Source organism: Silurus meridionalis, chromosome 17, assembly GCF_014805685.1.
Source record: "Silurus meridionalis isolate SWU-2019-XX chromosome 17, ASM1480568v1, whole genome shotgun sequence".
Lineage (NCBI taxonomy): Eukaryota > Metazoa > Chordata > Actinopteri > Siluriformes > Siluridae > Silurus > Silurus meridionalis.
The window spans coordinates 20,293,590-20,310,261 of NC_060900.1; the positions used below are offsets into that span (position 1 = coordinate 20,293,590).

Here is a 16,672-nt window from a genome sequence, read left to right on the forward strand (position 1 = left end):
AGTAAAGTCAGTAAAGCAGTAGTAGTTTTCTAAGGACAAAGTGCTTTAAACTTTGGGGTTTATAGGATATGAGTATAAATGTGTATGTATATATATCTTTTTATTTTGGTTTATTATGGTTTCTAAAAGATAGAATATAAGTAATATCAGGAACCAAGTTAAATAATTCATTGTGTTGATTGTAGCTATAAACAGATCAGCAATGTAATGTGCGCTTTTTCTAAATTGCTTTGGAATATAATGAACTTTGTCATAGTGACAGCCCTTTGCTGTGCACTTTATCAGTGAGTATTTTCCTATAATAGCTCATTCATCATACCTTATTCCTCACTTAACAAGATAAAGATTTAGTTTAATGTTTAGTGTAAAGTGACATGAACTGGAATTGTATATGGAGGTATGATTAGGCCCTCACATGCTATAATACATATACATTATAATATATATTAGATCAATGTAAGATTTCTGAATGAATAAAAATATCCCGCCTGCAGTACTTCGCTAAGTGAATGCTAAATGTAATTATTTAATTGAGAGCTCACAATCTAGCAAAGTAGTTTCAAGATTGTCGTTTCTGAGACATTTTTGTGAGAGCTGTTTGTGTGCATTGATTGGAGCCTCAGTAAATAAGATGTGGAATGTTAATGAGTTAGCTTATCATGTTTTTCCAAAGGCTCACACTCTAATGCCACTGTTCCTAACAGATTATAGTAATCTCACCCAAAGGTGGCCTACTTCTTTATACATTTTGTAATACTCTACTAGTTCCTGTCTGGTATACTTTTAAAAATGTTTTCTGCCATTTTACTGAGTTAGCAATGAATTTGAACATTTACAGTTTAAATTATAACTGTGGTGACAATGCAAAATGCCTAACAGATGCTGAATGGTCCACAGCCAATGACCACAAAATACTTGTTAAAAGTTTCCATGAGAATAATTACATTTATAAACTGAACTGTAACTGAACTAAACATGTCACATCTGAACGGTGTTCTGTTATGGTGCTCTGTGTTTTTTTATGTGTTGGAGCAACTGGGTTCTGGAGAAACTTTGTCTCTTTTCACTGTGTACTGATTCAGCTAAATGTGATGGGATATCAATAAAAGCTTCTCGACTTGAACTTGACTTGACTTTCGTTTACAGCTTCGAACACTCCATATGTGCCGTTGTTATCTTGGAAAAGAGTTCAGGAATGTGTGCCATGGAACATTATCATCCTGCTGGGTGGAGGCTTTGCAATGGCTAAAGGCTGTGAGGTGGGTTATTTGCATTTCCTTACCTCTCTCTCTCTCTCTCTCTCTCTCTCTTTATCTTTTATGGTCAGAGCTCACTAAGTATTGACGTTATTTTGAGTTTTTAAGCATTTCTTGTTGCAGGTCATCATGACCTATTTGTTATGTTTAGTACATAACAAATTTAAACAATTTGTGACATGAACGTTTGAACAAAAACAACCAATACATAATTTTTATCTAAAATCTGGAGTTTAAAAAGACTGCTTACTAAGTAATGAAATGAAAGTGATTTAGAGCTATAACAATCATTAGTAAGTGCGTTCAGGTCGATTACATGCAGTCTACTTCACTTATACAAGTTATGTTATGTTTGTTTGTTCTCAGGAATCAGGTCTGGCCGTGTGGATTGGAGGACGTTTGCAGCCTTTAGTTAAGGTTCCCCCTCCGGTAGCGGTGATGCTCATCACAGCCTTCATTGCTTGTTTCACAGAGTTTGCCAGCAACACCGCCACCATCATCATCTTCCTTCCGGTTATTGCTGAACTGGTGAGTGACTGTGATTCATGGCTTGGTTGAAACAGTACTTTTTTAACTGAAATTGAATAAATGAAATTGAATTTTCAGAACCAAAACTAAACAAAATCTTAATACCAGATATACAAAAACGATTTTCTTTGTACTCACATTTGTAAGTACATGAAAAATAGCATTTAGCTGAAACATTTCCAAGCCTCAAAGAGAGCAAAATAGTGACTACCTGTATTGAGGGTGCAAAATTTTCCATTAAGGCAGCTCGTGACTCATTTCCCAAATAAAGACATTTTTTTTGTTCTAATTCAATAGCTAGTGTTCTTTGTCCTCTTTTGATGGGTTTGTTTTGGATTGATTTATTTTTCAGTCTCTAACATATATTATTATATATTATATATTTTCACAAAATATTCACTACATTCATGTGTGTAATTGAAACAAATCAGCAATTTTGATCTTGCTAGAGTAGTTCACATATTAGAACTAAATGCCTGTTATATTATTTGAAGTGAATATGAGTGAAATGTATGTAAAGCAAAGGGCAATTCATCTGATGTTGTTGTTTACAGGCCATCCATGTGAAGGTGAACCCATTGTACTTCATGATTCCTGCAACCGTAGGTTGCTCATATGCCTTCATGCTTCCTGTTTCTACTCCACCCAATTCTATTGCATTTGCCTCTGGACACCTCATGGTCAAAGACATGGTGAGCAATTCAAAAGACCTAATTAGAACATTTGAATCACAAGCAACCTTGATCTTTTGGCATCATGTATCGACTAGTCATGCAGAAATGTAATAAATTCACTCCCACCACACTCTTACAGTGTATCTAAATGAACTTTGAGCTGCAAGACCTTAATGAATTATAATTTGCCCACATTAGCAACAAATGTTCTTGTTTTAAATGTACGAACACACTTTCCTACACAACTTCTTATTCTGGCAATTAAATGCCAAATAGAGAATCAACAGCAATTAAACTTGTAAACTTAAAAAAAAAAACAATTACACTTTAAATTCTAGCACAACCAACTATTTCTTTATGATTCTTATGTATAATGCAAACATAATTTGGCAACAAATAATTGTTTTTTTATTTGCCAAGTCTGGTTAACAATATACATTTGCAGAAATCCAGAAATCATATTATCTTCGTACATAATTACATTTCCTGCAGGTCATTGGAAAGTCATTGCTGCAATAATAACATCTTATCATATTGCTCTTTTTTTAAAGGTGAAAACGGGTTTTATGATGAACATTCTGGGGATTTTCTGTGTATCTCTGGCTATGAACACTTGGGGACTTCACATGTTCAACTTGGATACATACCCGGACTGGGCCAAACCTCTAAACACTACAGAACTTAAAGTACCAGTAGTTAACCTTACTGGATAGACACACCCTCACACTTCAAACACTATATATAATATTTAATAATCAGTGTTGATAACATTGTTTATTGGTTTCATGTTTATAGTGTAAAAGTGTTTCCTAGTTATGTTGCTGGCATGGCATACAATGGCATACATGGGAAACATACTTCAACAGTATTCTCCCAGCAAACACAGAACAGTGTTAGACTATAAGCTTGGTCCAGATTCCAGGAAGGTTTCTGCATTATGCCTTGGCCATCTTGAAATCGAATGTATGGAAACTTTCAAAAATATAAGCCTAGATTTGAACAGGACAGATTATTTTTATTATAAAAAAAAATATGTTAATATCTAGAGCACATCACTTTTTAATGTATTGCAATATATTTCAAAAGTAAGAACTCATAACTCTTGATGTGACTTAACACAAAAAATGTGTATATGTAGGATCCAAGGTTAGCCAGGTTGAACACAGCACACAGAAAAATATTAATGGATGCATTAGAGTGCTAATTTGCATAATTTGCATATAGTCACCTTCTTTGTTTTCAGTCTGTCAAATGTCAGCTACTGTTTTAATGATTTGCTAATTATATTTGGTATACCCTGTTGTTTTAGAGCTACAGTGTGTTACTGTCTTGTGACTATGAGTTAAAACAAGTGCTTAGCTTTATGCTCTCTTCCCACACTACATGATTGAGGAACCTTGCTTTTCAAGCGCTTAGAAAATGGTGCCCCCTAGTGTATGAAACCAGAATAAATGAAAACAAGCTAAAACTTAGTTAATATAAAATCATGCAAAATATTATAAAATATAACTGGTAAACCAAAGTTAAGCGAAAAAAAACTTTAAGATTCTTAGATTTTTATAATTTGACTTTCTTTACTAAAGCGGGTAGCTTCACTTCAAAATATCATTGCACTGCATTTCAAATCCTTGTGCATTAATCCATTATAGCAGCACAGCCTTTACAGTTATTCCCTTACTTATAGGAGTAGAGAAATCTTAACAGTAACGTTGTTAAATAAATTATAAATGTTTGTAATGATAATATAAAAATAAGTCCTCCACATATTTTTATCTATGAACAGTCAGCTTTACTTTCTAAGAAATGGAAAGGCCAAAGATGAGACAATTCTATAGACAGTACAATGATTATAATGATTATAAATGGTATATTGGTTTATTGGACATTTGTAAAATCTTATTCTTATTTACACTTTTTTGTTGATAATCAAATTGTTCATCATGTACATGGTTCCATGGTTTACTTCCTTTAAACACTAGCTCTTTCTCAACATGCAGATTATTGGACAATAATTCGTTGAGTCAGCATAAATGTAAATGACCAAGTTCAGGTCTTCACAATTTTATGTAGATGACTAAAGTCCCTGGACTGTGTGGGAGGGAATGTGTAATTGTTAGTACATGAATAGGTAAAGGGGAAAATACGTAGTAAAGATTTGGTAAATACTATTCTGTTATCAACATGCCGCAATACTTTATCCGGTCAGCATATGACAGGACCCAGTTTGGGATTTCACACTTTTACGAAATGAGTAAAGTCACTGTGCTGTGTGGATAAACGTGTAATTGTTAGTAGTATAGCATCCTGTATTTAACAGAAACAAGCACTGACCTTCAATCCACCTGTTCACTAAATACTCACTACTGATCAATTTATTTCAAGACAAATTCAAAGAGGTCACTCTCACACACACATACACACACTTTTGCTGTTTAATGTAATAATTTATCTTACATTTATATATGTATACATGTTCATAAAATCCCAGGACTTTTATGATTTTTTTTTTTTTTAGTTTATGTTGCAATATGATATATTGTCCGATTTTACTGTATAATTAATAGACTTAATGTCTATGTAACATGAGATTTGTTTTTAAGGAATTGTATGATTGTAAGTAGGATGTCAAATGTAAGTGTCTCTTAAGTGTCTTCATGTAAGTGTCTCTTACGTGTCTTCATGTGAACCCAAACACACTTGTGTTTGGATTCATTACAATTGCAACCTGTAAATCATGATTTGTGCAATAACATAATGGTCAAATTGTATATTTGCTTCATTTGGTATTAGGTTTGAAACTGTCTGAATTCAGGTGTGTTGTTAAAACTGTGGAGGAAAGTATGAAGCAACATAGGACTTGCAATTGCATAATCGTATAACACACAATATTGTACATTTCCTTTAAAACCTTCCTTTATGCCTTCAGGAAATATGAAGAAAATGGTAGTATAATGGTAGTATAAGCTGGGAACAGCCAGTTGGTTACTGTCCGAATAAACACTACCTATTTCCTCTGACATACCATGCAATAAGACCTCATTATTACTGTGAATGTTTACACATCTGGTTTGTTGCTGGAAAATGGAACATGGAAAATGAAGCTGTGAATTCAATAAAAAAGGTAACATGAGACCTCTGTTTCATTTTCCTTTATACACACATACATATACAGAAAAAACTTTAATTAAATATTGCTATTTTAATTACTTTTGCAGGTTTGTCTATTTAATTTCTTAAGAGAGACAAGACATTTTTTCCCTAAATAAACAAATGTATACGTATGGCACGGATGATTCTTATTTGCCATTACCTCTATTATTAGCTTACTTTATATTACTTCAACAAGACTGAGTCAAAGCATTATGCAGCATAATACTGTCCAGTTTTGGTTTGAGAAGGGAAATATTCAAAGCATCTGTTTATTTGTCATAGTTCCTTTTTCTTTGATGCAGAACTGATGTGTAACTCACTGAATTCCTGACATGTAAACAATATTTAAAAAAGAGTGAGTTAACATGAAAATATATAGCTCTTGTCTGTACCCATATTATATTATATTATATATTATATTATATTATATTATATTATATTATATTATATTATATATTATTATTATTATTATTATTATTATTATTATTATTATTATTTCGGTTGCTCTCATTGGGGGTCACCATAGCTGTCTCCATACCCCCCCTGTCATCTACATCTGCCTCTTTTAAACCAACAACCTGTCATTATTCACCACATCCATGAACCTCCTTTTTGGCCTTCCTCTTTTTCTCCTTCCTGGTGGCTCCATTCTAAGCACTCAGTAACTCCTCAGCACATGTCCAAACCATCTCAATCGGGCCTCTCTTACTTTGTCCCCAAAACGTCTTACATCTGCTGTCCCTCTAATAAACTCGTCCTGTCCATCACCACTGCAAACAGGAAAGGGCTCAGAGCCAATACTTGATGCAGTCCAACCTCCACCTTAAACCAGTCTGTCGTTCCTACTGTACACTTCATTGCTGTCACACTGTCCTCATACATGTCCTGTACCACCCTCACATACTTCTTTGTCACACTTCACTTCCTCATTCAATACCACAACTCCTCTCTTGGCACAATCCACAAACACACAATGCATCTCCTTCTGATCTTCTCTATACTTCTCCATCAACATTCTCAAAGCAAATAATGCATCTGGCTTCCACTTCCATCTGCATCCAGCTCAGTCCCCCCTTTTCTCCTTGCTTATTGTTCAACTTCACATACAGTTTCTCATATGCCTTTTTCCTTTGCTCTTTACCTGCTGCTGCATCTCCTTGTACTCCTGCCTACTTTTCAGTCCTCTTTTGCCAACCTCTTTCGCCTTATGCTCTCCTGCACTTCCTCATTCCACCACCACATCTCTTTGTCTTCCTTTCTATTTCCAGATGTCACACCAAGTACCTTCCTAGCTGTCTCCCTTATCACTCCTGCAGTAGTTGCCCAATCATCCAGCACCGAGCCCCTGTCCGATCTCGTCCCTGAATCTCACACAGCGGTTTTCCTCCTTCAGTTTCTACCATCTTTTTCTTTTTTCAGTCCTCACTCTTCTCCTCTTCTTCTTCATCTTTATAGCCACCCTAAAGACCACCATCCGATGCTGTCTAGTTACACTGTTCAATGCCAACACCTTACAGTCTCTAATCTCTTTCAGGTTGCATCTCTTACATAGAACATAGTCCACCTGTGTGCACCTTCCTCCACTCTTATACCCTATGATCCTCCTTCTTAAAATATTCCACTCTATTTTATTGTATTATATTATATGAATACAATTATCTAAAAAATCTAAAAAAATAAACATAATTTTATATTGTTATAACTTTTGTACTTTAAATCCAAAACCATTTACAACCGTTTAAAAATATTTACATATTATATATTACAACCAATATTGGTTAATTATTTGGTCAAATTATTGTTTGATTGATTGTTTGATTGATTGTTTGATTGATTGGTTGATTGATTGATTGACCAAAAAGGCTGTAATAAAAAAGCATGTAAATCACATTAATTATTAAATAATTCAAAATTTAAGTTCTAGGGAAAAAAATGCAATATCCTCAGCCAGACCAGACAGTAGAGTGACATTCTCTGCCAGGCTGAAAGGCAGAGGAGGTAGAGGGAGAGTGTGATGTTGTTGAAAGATTGCATGGCTATATTTTTGACACAGTATAATTAGTTCTAAGAACAGTGTCATTGTAAACCAGCCATACCTTTTCTTCAGCCAGTTTCCCTGAGCTTGTGAAAATTGATGTAACATGTGCAACAAATCTTAATAGCATAACTTTTTGTCTACTAAAAGAAGCCAAAATTCCCTACACTATTTGTAAAAGGTATATAAATGGGTTGGAACATTTTTTGCATTTTGTCTGTACATAATGGTTTTCCTGAGGATTTAAAATTAAAGCAAATTGTGTGGGGTTTTTTGTGTGCAAATTCTATAGGAAAGAAAACTAAATCTTAAGTAATGTACACTGTTTAGCTACAAATAGTGACCAATTTAATTTATTTACGAAAAGTGTGATTCACTGGTCACAAGCTACTGTTTATTTGTACATGCGTGATGTGTGCTTACGCTGAATGCTTATCATGTGAGTTTGAGCAACTTGATGACTCAAGGTTTAGTGCATTTAAACAAGCTGTATGTGGTTTTTGGGATTGGTTCCACTTCCATGTGATTGACACACAGTGTTGTTCTCATTTTACTTTCTGAATTTCTTCACTCAAGTTCATTATTTGGTTATAGATTTATTACACATTGCGATGTTCCAAAGTATTAACTGGAATGCCTACAGGTTTGTCATTTTCTTTTTTTACTTTTTTTTATATTAGTTAAATTTTTATAAAAATTTAATGTCAGATCTAATGTGACTACTGACATTATAGAAAATGTTTATGTGCTTGCTACCCAATTTCTACCTTTTAAGCATATATTTTATTTATTGTATTACATTAAAAAACTTTTTGAACTTTTATTCCAGGTAGTATTTTAGTCAATGTCATATAGGTTACACCCATTTGTAACATCTGTACAGATATTGTATGTCTAGTTTATATGGTTATGATAAATAATTTACATTTTAAATTATAATCCATATGACAAAATAGTCTTTAAAGACAGACATCTACTAAATTTATACAGTACAAATAGTATTCCTTTTAATTATTACACTTGCTAGTGGTGAGGGTTCAAGAGAGCACAATTTGTATTTACACTGGTCTTCATTTTGCATATTTAAATTATTATTATTATTATTATTATTATTATTATTATTATTATTATTATTATTATTATTATTATTATTATTGAATTATTAAATCACATTCTGACATGAAATGTTTTCTGTTGGGTAAAATATATTAATGCTGTGTGCATAACTCCTCCCACATAACTAATTATATTAAATTATGCAATATTTTGCACAAACTGGGCACTCTGGGGTGTGGGATTTGTGAGTATGAGTATATGCAATGAAATTTAATATTCCAGTGTAACTAAGATTGAAAATGGGCTAATCAACTTCTTTAAGCTAGTAGACGTGACCATTTTTAATACATGTATGTATGTGGTTTAAAAGAAACATGTATGCACTAGTGTATTTTAACATATAATGTTTAAACTATATTGTTAAATGTTAGGGTTAGGGTTAGGGTTAGGGTTAGGGTTAGGGTTAGGGCTAACCCTAACCCTAACCCTAACCCTAACCCTAAATGTAAGTAAACATTTCATATAAAAATGAATATATTCAAAAGAGAAATAAATATAAAATATCTTTAGAAATATTCAGATTAGTCAGTATATATACAGCTTTTATTCTATATTAAAATAAAATAATCAAACTCTACTGATTGGCAAATTATTAGTTATTTAATTAGATACATGATTGCTTAATGAATCACAGGCAGAAAGTACATTGTATAAAACCATATCTAATTTTATTTAAAATAATAAGTATTTGGTTTAAAAAGTCTCAGCCTCAGAGTCTCAGTTCCTTTTTTTGTTGTACATGTATATTAATGTATATTCAGGTTTTGCTATCATGGAATGATAAAATATGGATTTTACAAAACTTTACCTTAAATTATCTGTGGAGTATTTTCCAGTTTCCACGTAGTGCACATTTTAGCATTTATTTTGCGTCTAATATATCTAAATTGATTTAGGGGCTCAATTATAGGGGTTACAATGGTAAAGCACAGCATATATCATAGTATAAATGTAGATCGACACATTGGGAAACAAAGGGTATAACAAAGTTTCCTGGTATACTGACTTGGGTAATTGGCTTTTCATACTCTGATATTAACAGTTTAGGTTAAAGGGGCAGGGGCCATCTTGGTTTGCAATCCCACTGCTTGCAGTTATCTCCTAACCTATAAACTTTGCCTTACAGAAAGTCAGTGATGAATGGCCTTGGGTTCCTCTGGTCGGCCTACTCTACTCCAAGTCCACACAATGCCAAACAAGTGTTTACCCTCCTGCTTCTCTGTTTGGCCATCTCCATGAGCACTGGTGCACTACTCTTCCACTGGTTAAGTGGCCTCTTAAGATACAACCTACAGACTGCAGGCATCGCTGCAGGCATCTACACACTTGCCATCTTGATCTTTTCATTTCTCATACATCCTTTTCGTTGTGCATTCACATTGATGTTTCCAACACTGGGCACCCAACAGGGACGGAAACTTGTTCTCTCATTGTGTGTCATGATGGTGCTGATTTACGTTCTGCCAAACATTGCCACAAACATAGCTGCACTTACACATATCATGAAGTGCACATCAGAAAACATTGCTCATAGTGTCCTTAATTCATCTGCATTAAGCAACATCATAAAAAGTGATCTGGTTTCTAAAGTTCAAAATATGAAGAATTCAGGTTTTGGGACATTTGTTGAGCAGCTAAGTAGTTTTAACCATCAGACAGACATTGATGTGACTGGTCTCCGAGAAAATCTGAAAAGTTTAAGCAAACACGTTGGGCAAGATCTTTCCAAGGCCATACATCATCTCGAGGAACTGAAGCTCCTTTCAAGCAGAATACTTGCTGCTGCTTTAGTGATTTACCTTTTTGTAGAATCATCTATTTACCTGAAGTCATACCTGACATCTGTAAAATTTGACAATGTCTACATTACAAGACTGCTCAAAAAAAATGCAGAGATTAAAGGAATCCATGTGGAGGCAAAGGATGTGAAAAATGGAGTGAACGTCACCAGCTTCAGAATGTCAAAAAGAGAACTCCTTAAGTGTTTACTTCCCTTTCTCATAATCACGTTGTATTTGTTGATGACAATTGTTCTTCTAGTCTTTGACTATACAGTGCATTATGCTGTGGTAACTAGTGGGCCTTGGCTTTTGGATATTCCACCTACTGACATTTCCATGAACATCAATTTCAAGGTAAGCCTGGCAACATTTCTGAGAATGTGCCTATTTCTGACTCAATTCTAACAATATAATCGGCTTGTCATTACATAACAAAATTAACATTTTCACCTGAACTATGGTGGAGGTACGCTTTTTTATCTAAGAACTACCATTAACCCTAGAAGTTGTTGTAAAAACTTATTTTACATCCATTTTGTCTGTATATTAATCTTAACATTTTTCTTCCTTTCTTTTCTTTTTCTTTCTTTTTTGCTTGGTATTTGCCCAATCCAAATAGGTTTATTATAAACCTAACATCTGTCAGATATTTGGCTGCAAATCCTCAGTAATGGTGAACTTCGTCAGAATGTACAATGCCACCATTAGCTCAGATGTGACTCAGTGCACGATGAAGCCAAGCAAGCTGAATGCTGGGGTGATTTTTGCATTGCTCCTGCTCTACTTCCTCAGTTACTGTCTCACATTCCTAGAGGTCTACGCTCGACGCCTTCGCAGAAAAGTCGCCTCTTCCTTCTTCCAGCTGCAGGAGGAGAAGAGAATCACATTTCTTCTTGATCAAATTGTGATTAAGAAGAAGAGAAAGGAGGCCAAACAAGCAGAACTTGAAAGTTCTGAAAACAGTAAGCATGGAACTGATAAGATACTATTAATATTTGTGCTTAATCCACTTTCAAGATTATATGCATGGTTTCCTGCAAGAAAACACACAACTGACTGTACTGGTTTAAACTGACTAGTTAATGCTATTAAATATGAACATTTGACTACACAATATTTAATGTAGACTTAAGAGTGTTAACATGGCTGCTTTGAACTTCAGCTTGAATTACAATCAGTCAGTGTGTCTATGCAGATTTCGCTCTGTGTCTATGTGGGTTTCTCCACATTTCTTAGTTCAATAAAAAATTGTGGTGGGTAAGAAAGGAAATACATTTATATTTAAAAGAAGTAAATTTTGTACCATTAATGCCTATTTGATTTAATTATATTCTTAACATAATATTTATATGGATTTATTACATGCCATTATTTATTTATTATAAATTACTGGAATAATTTTTTTGAAGAAGAATTGTAGCACATAATGCTACAGGTCCAACAAAAAGCATTACACTCCAAATGTCCACATGATGTCAGTAGCTTCACATTTAAAATCTGCTTTGCTGTCCATGAATGATGGTGTTGAGGATTTAACAGATTGTATTTATTTAATTATTTCTGGTCTATCTACATGCATGTTAATGTGTACAGATACAGTATGTGCATGTGTGTGAAAGTGCCGTGTAGTATTACCTGCATAGAAGTCTAATACTATTAACAAGAGAATGCCTGTTGTTATTATTATTTATTATTTCCACTGTAATATAAACAGCATTTTGTTATACTATAATAAATATTTGTGTCTGGCTAATAATCAAATGTTGGCATTACCAAACATTCTAATGATGCAGTTATTTACTATTTCTGCATTATTTAATACAGTCCTGTACCTTAATGTTAGCCATGTTTTTACAAATTAAATCTCAGATTGCTGATGACTGTCATTGTTAAACAGTAAAAAACCCGGCCTCATGCAAAGATCTGTACTTGTCCACATGTTGCAGGTAAAAGGGTACAGGAAACAGGATATTAATGAAAATATAATAATGTATTTTTTACTGATTACTCATCAGTAATTAGAAAATGGTTTCAGTGGTGAGTCTGTTTTTATACAAAGATCACATAGTAGATATTTCTGTTCCCAGGTAACTGTTAATGTTTTGGTTTGGAATAATAAAGATCTGTTCATAATATTTTATTTTTATAAAAAAAAATAAAAAATATTGGTTGAATAGTTGGATTTACTATACATCCAACATTCAAAACACACACACACACACACACACACACACACACACACACACACACACACACACACACACACTGGTTTAACCTTCAATAGCATTATCCATTTTCAAATTGATCAAAACATGTCTCGGATCTATGCACTTCCACTTTTGTAAAGATCTATTAAAAGCCTCTAGTATGTTTTTTTTTTTTACTCATTTTTCCACGTTTTATTTTTACTGCCACTGCAGCACCTTAATATCTTTTGGATAGAGCTCTAAAACCCTTTAAGAGCAAAGCATGTTATTTTCCTAAAAATATGTTCATCCGTGTTTTCAGAGGTATAATCCACTTTCTTGCCATCCTTTTAAATCCTGTTTAAAACATGCAATCAGTTTTTCTGGTTTCTGAATGTGAATATTAGCGCAAGCCTTATAAATGCAAGTATTATAGGTTAATTTCTAAAATTAGCCATGGGAATTTTGGTCTTCAAATAAATTTTGCACTTCACATTTGATGCAACTATTGGGGATTCCCCCGTTACCTTACTTAAAAATAAAAATGCAATATACAATATATGTAGAAAATAATTTCAACAATTAAGTTTGTTATTCTGCCAAGACAACCATACTAACTTTCATAACATCTACTTCCAAATTTCCAAATGGAGGTGTGTTGCTTGAACAACAACCCAAAATAAGGTGATTTTACAAAGAAAATGTGTATACTTCTGATTTTGTTTTAAATATGTAGTAATTTTATTAAAACTATATTAGCCATGATTTCCTTCTCTAATGACTGCAGTCCTCCAGATATGTTTTACATGTTTAGGTGGCAATAGAGAGCTGTTGCATTACACTTAATTGTATTTTTTTTTACTTTATGAATAAGACCTGCAAGAAATATTCATTATCACACAGCATTTAACTAGAAACAAAAAAGAAACTCACATAACACTTACATTCAGAAGTTTTTGCACCAGAATGCCAAAATTATTAACAATAATGAATTAATTAATCCCAAAATATCTTTCTTTTTCTCAGACAGAGATTTACTTACTGCATATAATCTACATATACTATAACATGTCTTCAGTATTCAGTAATATCAAAATGACAAAGTTCTCTCAAATATATGCTTCGTTTTACGCGTTCACCAACTTATTCTCCCTTATCATGTGATAAGTGAAATGGTGACAACTTCCTCTAAGGTACATGAAGCTACTACATCATTTTAAAAAGCTTCTCACACAATATCAAAGGACAGCTGGACATGTGTGTGGGAAATTGTATGACAACCGTGCAATTTAGAAAAATTCAATAGCATGATTTTGCAGCTACGACTCTGCTTTGTTCAAAATAGTTATTCAAATTTATTTGACATTCAGTTTTAGCCTATTTACACTATTAGATTGAATTTAATTCAAACAACCATGTCAACATTATAAGGTAATAATACACCCATAAAGCTACAAAAACATGTCAGCATAGTTAAATATAAAGAAATTAAATGTAAAAACCACGCAAGTGCTAGTACTAACATTTCCTCATGATTAAGCTCATGTTTAAACATGGTCAGTAGTGTTAATACTAATATTATTGCTAATAATAAATTAGCAAAGTTTTGATGGTTATATTAAGTGTTAGTTTAAACAAGTTATCTACTGTACAACAGATTTTTCCCATGAGACCCACTTCCCACTTTTTGACAGCTTGCCCCTCATCAACCCTTCATAACCCTGATTTTGTTTAAACTGTTTCAACATTTCTCAGCATTGAGAGCAGGAGAGTAAAAAAGGGGTGTTTCACTGTCTAATTATAAATAATTATTTCCAATGTACTAGACTTGGCACATTGCTGTGTCCCTTTTTACAAATTCAGCCTTTTTATACAATAGTTTATGCCTTTTATTGTTTTGAAATATTTCTTTAAATCTTCAATAAACATATTTGTTAATGTAGGCTAACTATATATGCGTGTCTAATTTTAGCAACTTAAACACACTGATGGATTTTCTTACAAAGTAATATATTAAAAGTCTTGTCTCCAATGACTGTGGGAGAAAGTGAGAAAGAATAATATTTTAAGTGAGGAAAACAGGTCAAGATGACAGGTGACTATGTAAGATGTGTGAAAGATGCAGGGATCGGGGGCAGTTAAAAATATCTGCACAGCTGTCAGTCATTTCAGATTCTTACACGGATTGGCTGATCCACAGTTTTATTAAAGAAGGAGAAGACAACTTTTGGGCATAATTTCATACTCCAGCAAACCCTGTTGGAGCTGTGGTACAAAATGTTTTATGGTTGCTAGGGCTGCATCATTTTAAACCTCTCATCCCTTTATTGCAACAAACCACTGGCAGTTTCTTCCAACCTCACAGTTTCAGACATATTTATGACTATAATCCTGTATAAATTCCCAAATGATTATAACCTTTTTTTTTTTTTTAATACAAAGTCAAATGAATACTGACACTTGTTAGCCCAATCATTTTTTCATGTTCATACATGTTCTAAACTTGAATGAGTAGATTATTGCTTGATTATTATATGTTGACTGGCATGGCACACGTTTTGCACATCAGTGTAGGACACAGTTAGGCTTAAGGCATGCAATTCATTACATCCATCAAAAATAAGATAGAAATATATAAGAAATATACTAAAAGTACTAGATGTTGGGTATTATTATTATTATTCCACTGAAAATGTATTAAGTGTGATTCTATAAGAAAAACACTTTCATCTTATTTTCTATAATGTTGAAAAAAGGGGCCTATAAGAAATTATTCCACATAACATTCGTCTCTATCATTTGGTTTCCTTCTCCCTGTCATAAAAAGGCATTCTCTCACTGACTTTCATATTGTGTCTGCCTGGTTGTCTCTCGTGTATTTTCTCTAATTTCTAGGTGTCTGTTTCACTCAGAACTGATTAGTTAGTGTAATCTACAGCACACTCAGTTATAAATTGTAGATTTCAGAGCAGTGAGTGCAATAAATCAGCCGTCAACAGCACAAAGACGCTCTCTTTTTTCAGACTTTATATTTGAGTTGTTTGTAAACAATGATATGACATTTTCTGGCCCTCTTGCCCGCATTTGAGATAAGTAGATTTATGCTGTATTTCAGATTAAATGGCAAGGGAAAAGACAGCACACGGTAAATGGAATCGGCTCAGGAGACCCTTTCAAATTCCTCCAACGGCACACATGAAAGGCTCTTGTCATGTCTTATCGCTAACAGCTCACACAAAATTACAAGCAAAAGTGGTGACTGGTGGCACAGAATAGAATAGAAGAGAGACAGCGGGTGAAGAATAAGAGAAGAATAAGAGAACGAGGATGATTGAAGGTGTGTGTGTGTGTGTGTGTGTGTGTGTGTGTGTGTGTGTGTGTGTGTCTCTGTGTGTGTGTATGTGTGTGTGTATGTGAGAGAAATGAGGAACAAAAGAGAGAGGGGGTGATTGATGGAGCTGTAGCTACTGACAGACTAATTGGTTCATCATTTGCCAATATAAATGGACTCTCATTCGTGAGGTTTTAAATGCACAACTAAATCTTGGATCATTAATATCTGCTTATTATAATTAATAACCATTGATTACAAAGAGGGAGTACAAAAGAGTAAAAAATACCTCAAACAGAGTGTAGATCATATGTCTTTCCTGCATAACAAATTGCCTGAAAGGGTGTTTGGCTTAAAAATCAATTCAAGGTGAGCTTCTGTTATTCTCTAAAGCTTAACTATCAAATGGACACAGGAATTAAACAGAAAGCAATAATAAATTTGAAATATGTTTTAGGTATTTATTTTAGGTATAGAATGTATAGGCTGTACGAAATGTATATTTTTGTGATAGTGAGGTCATGAAAAGGTTAACTAATATGAGTGAAAAGATTAAAAAGGAAGTCAGAAGAAGGAAAAAAGGGTGGTGACAGTAAAAGAGTGGGAGTGTGAGGG

At 33.6% G+C, this 16,672-nt stretch overlaps 2 protein-coding genes across 2 annotated transcripts in view; both read left to right on the forward strand.

The window, feature by feature from the left end:
* The window catches only part of slc13a3 (solute carrier family 13 member 3), a 35,826-nt gene extending 30,238 nt beyond the window's left edge, over window positions 1-5,588 (forward strand). The window contains 4 exon segments of the mRNA XM_046870720.1: window positions 1,147-1,259; window positions 1,623-1,784; window positions 2,339-2,476; window positions 3,010-5,588. Of these exon segments, the coding sequence (XP_046726676.1) occupies window positions 1,147-1,259; window positions 1,623-1,784; window positions 2,339-2,476; window positions 3,010-3,171 (575 nt within the window). The 3' untranslated portion in view covers window positions 3,172-5,588.
* Window positions 5,589-8,158: 2,570 nt separating this feature from the next.
* LOC124399644 (osteoclast stimulatory transmembrane protein) lies at window positions 8,159-12,660 on the forward strand. The gene is made up of 3 exons (XM_046870721.1): window positions 8,159-8,286; window positions 9,886-10,894; window positions 11,160-12,660. The coding sequence occupies exons 1-3, from the start codon at window positions 8,255-8,257 to the stop codon at window positions 11,613-11,615; spliced, it is 1,497 nt and encodes a 498-aa protein (XP_046726677.1). The 5' UTR covers window positions 8,159-8,254; the 3' UTR covers window positions 11,616-12,660.
* The last annotated feature ends 4,012 nt before the right edge of the window (window positions 12,661-16,672 follow it).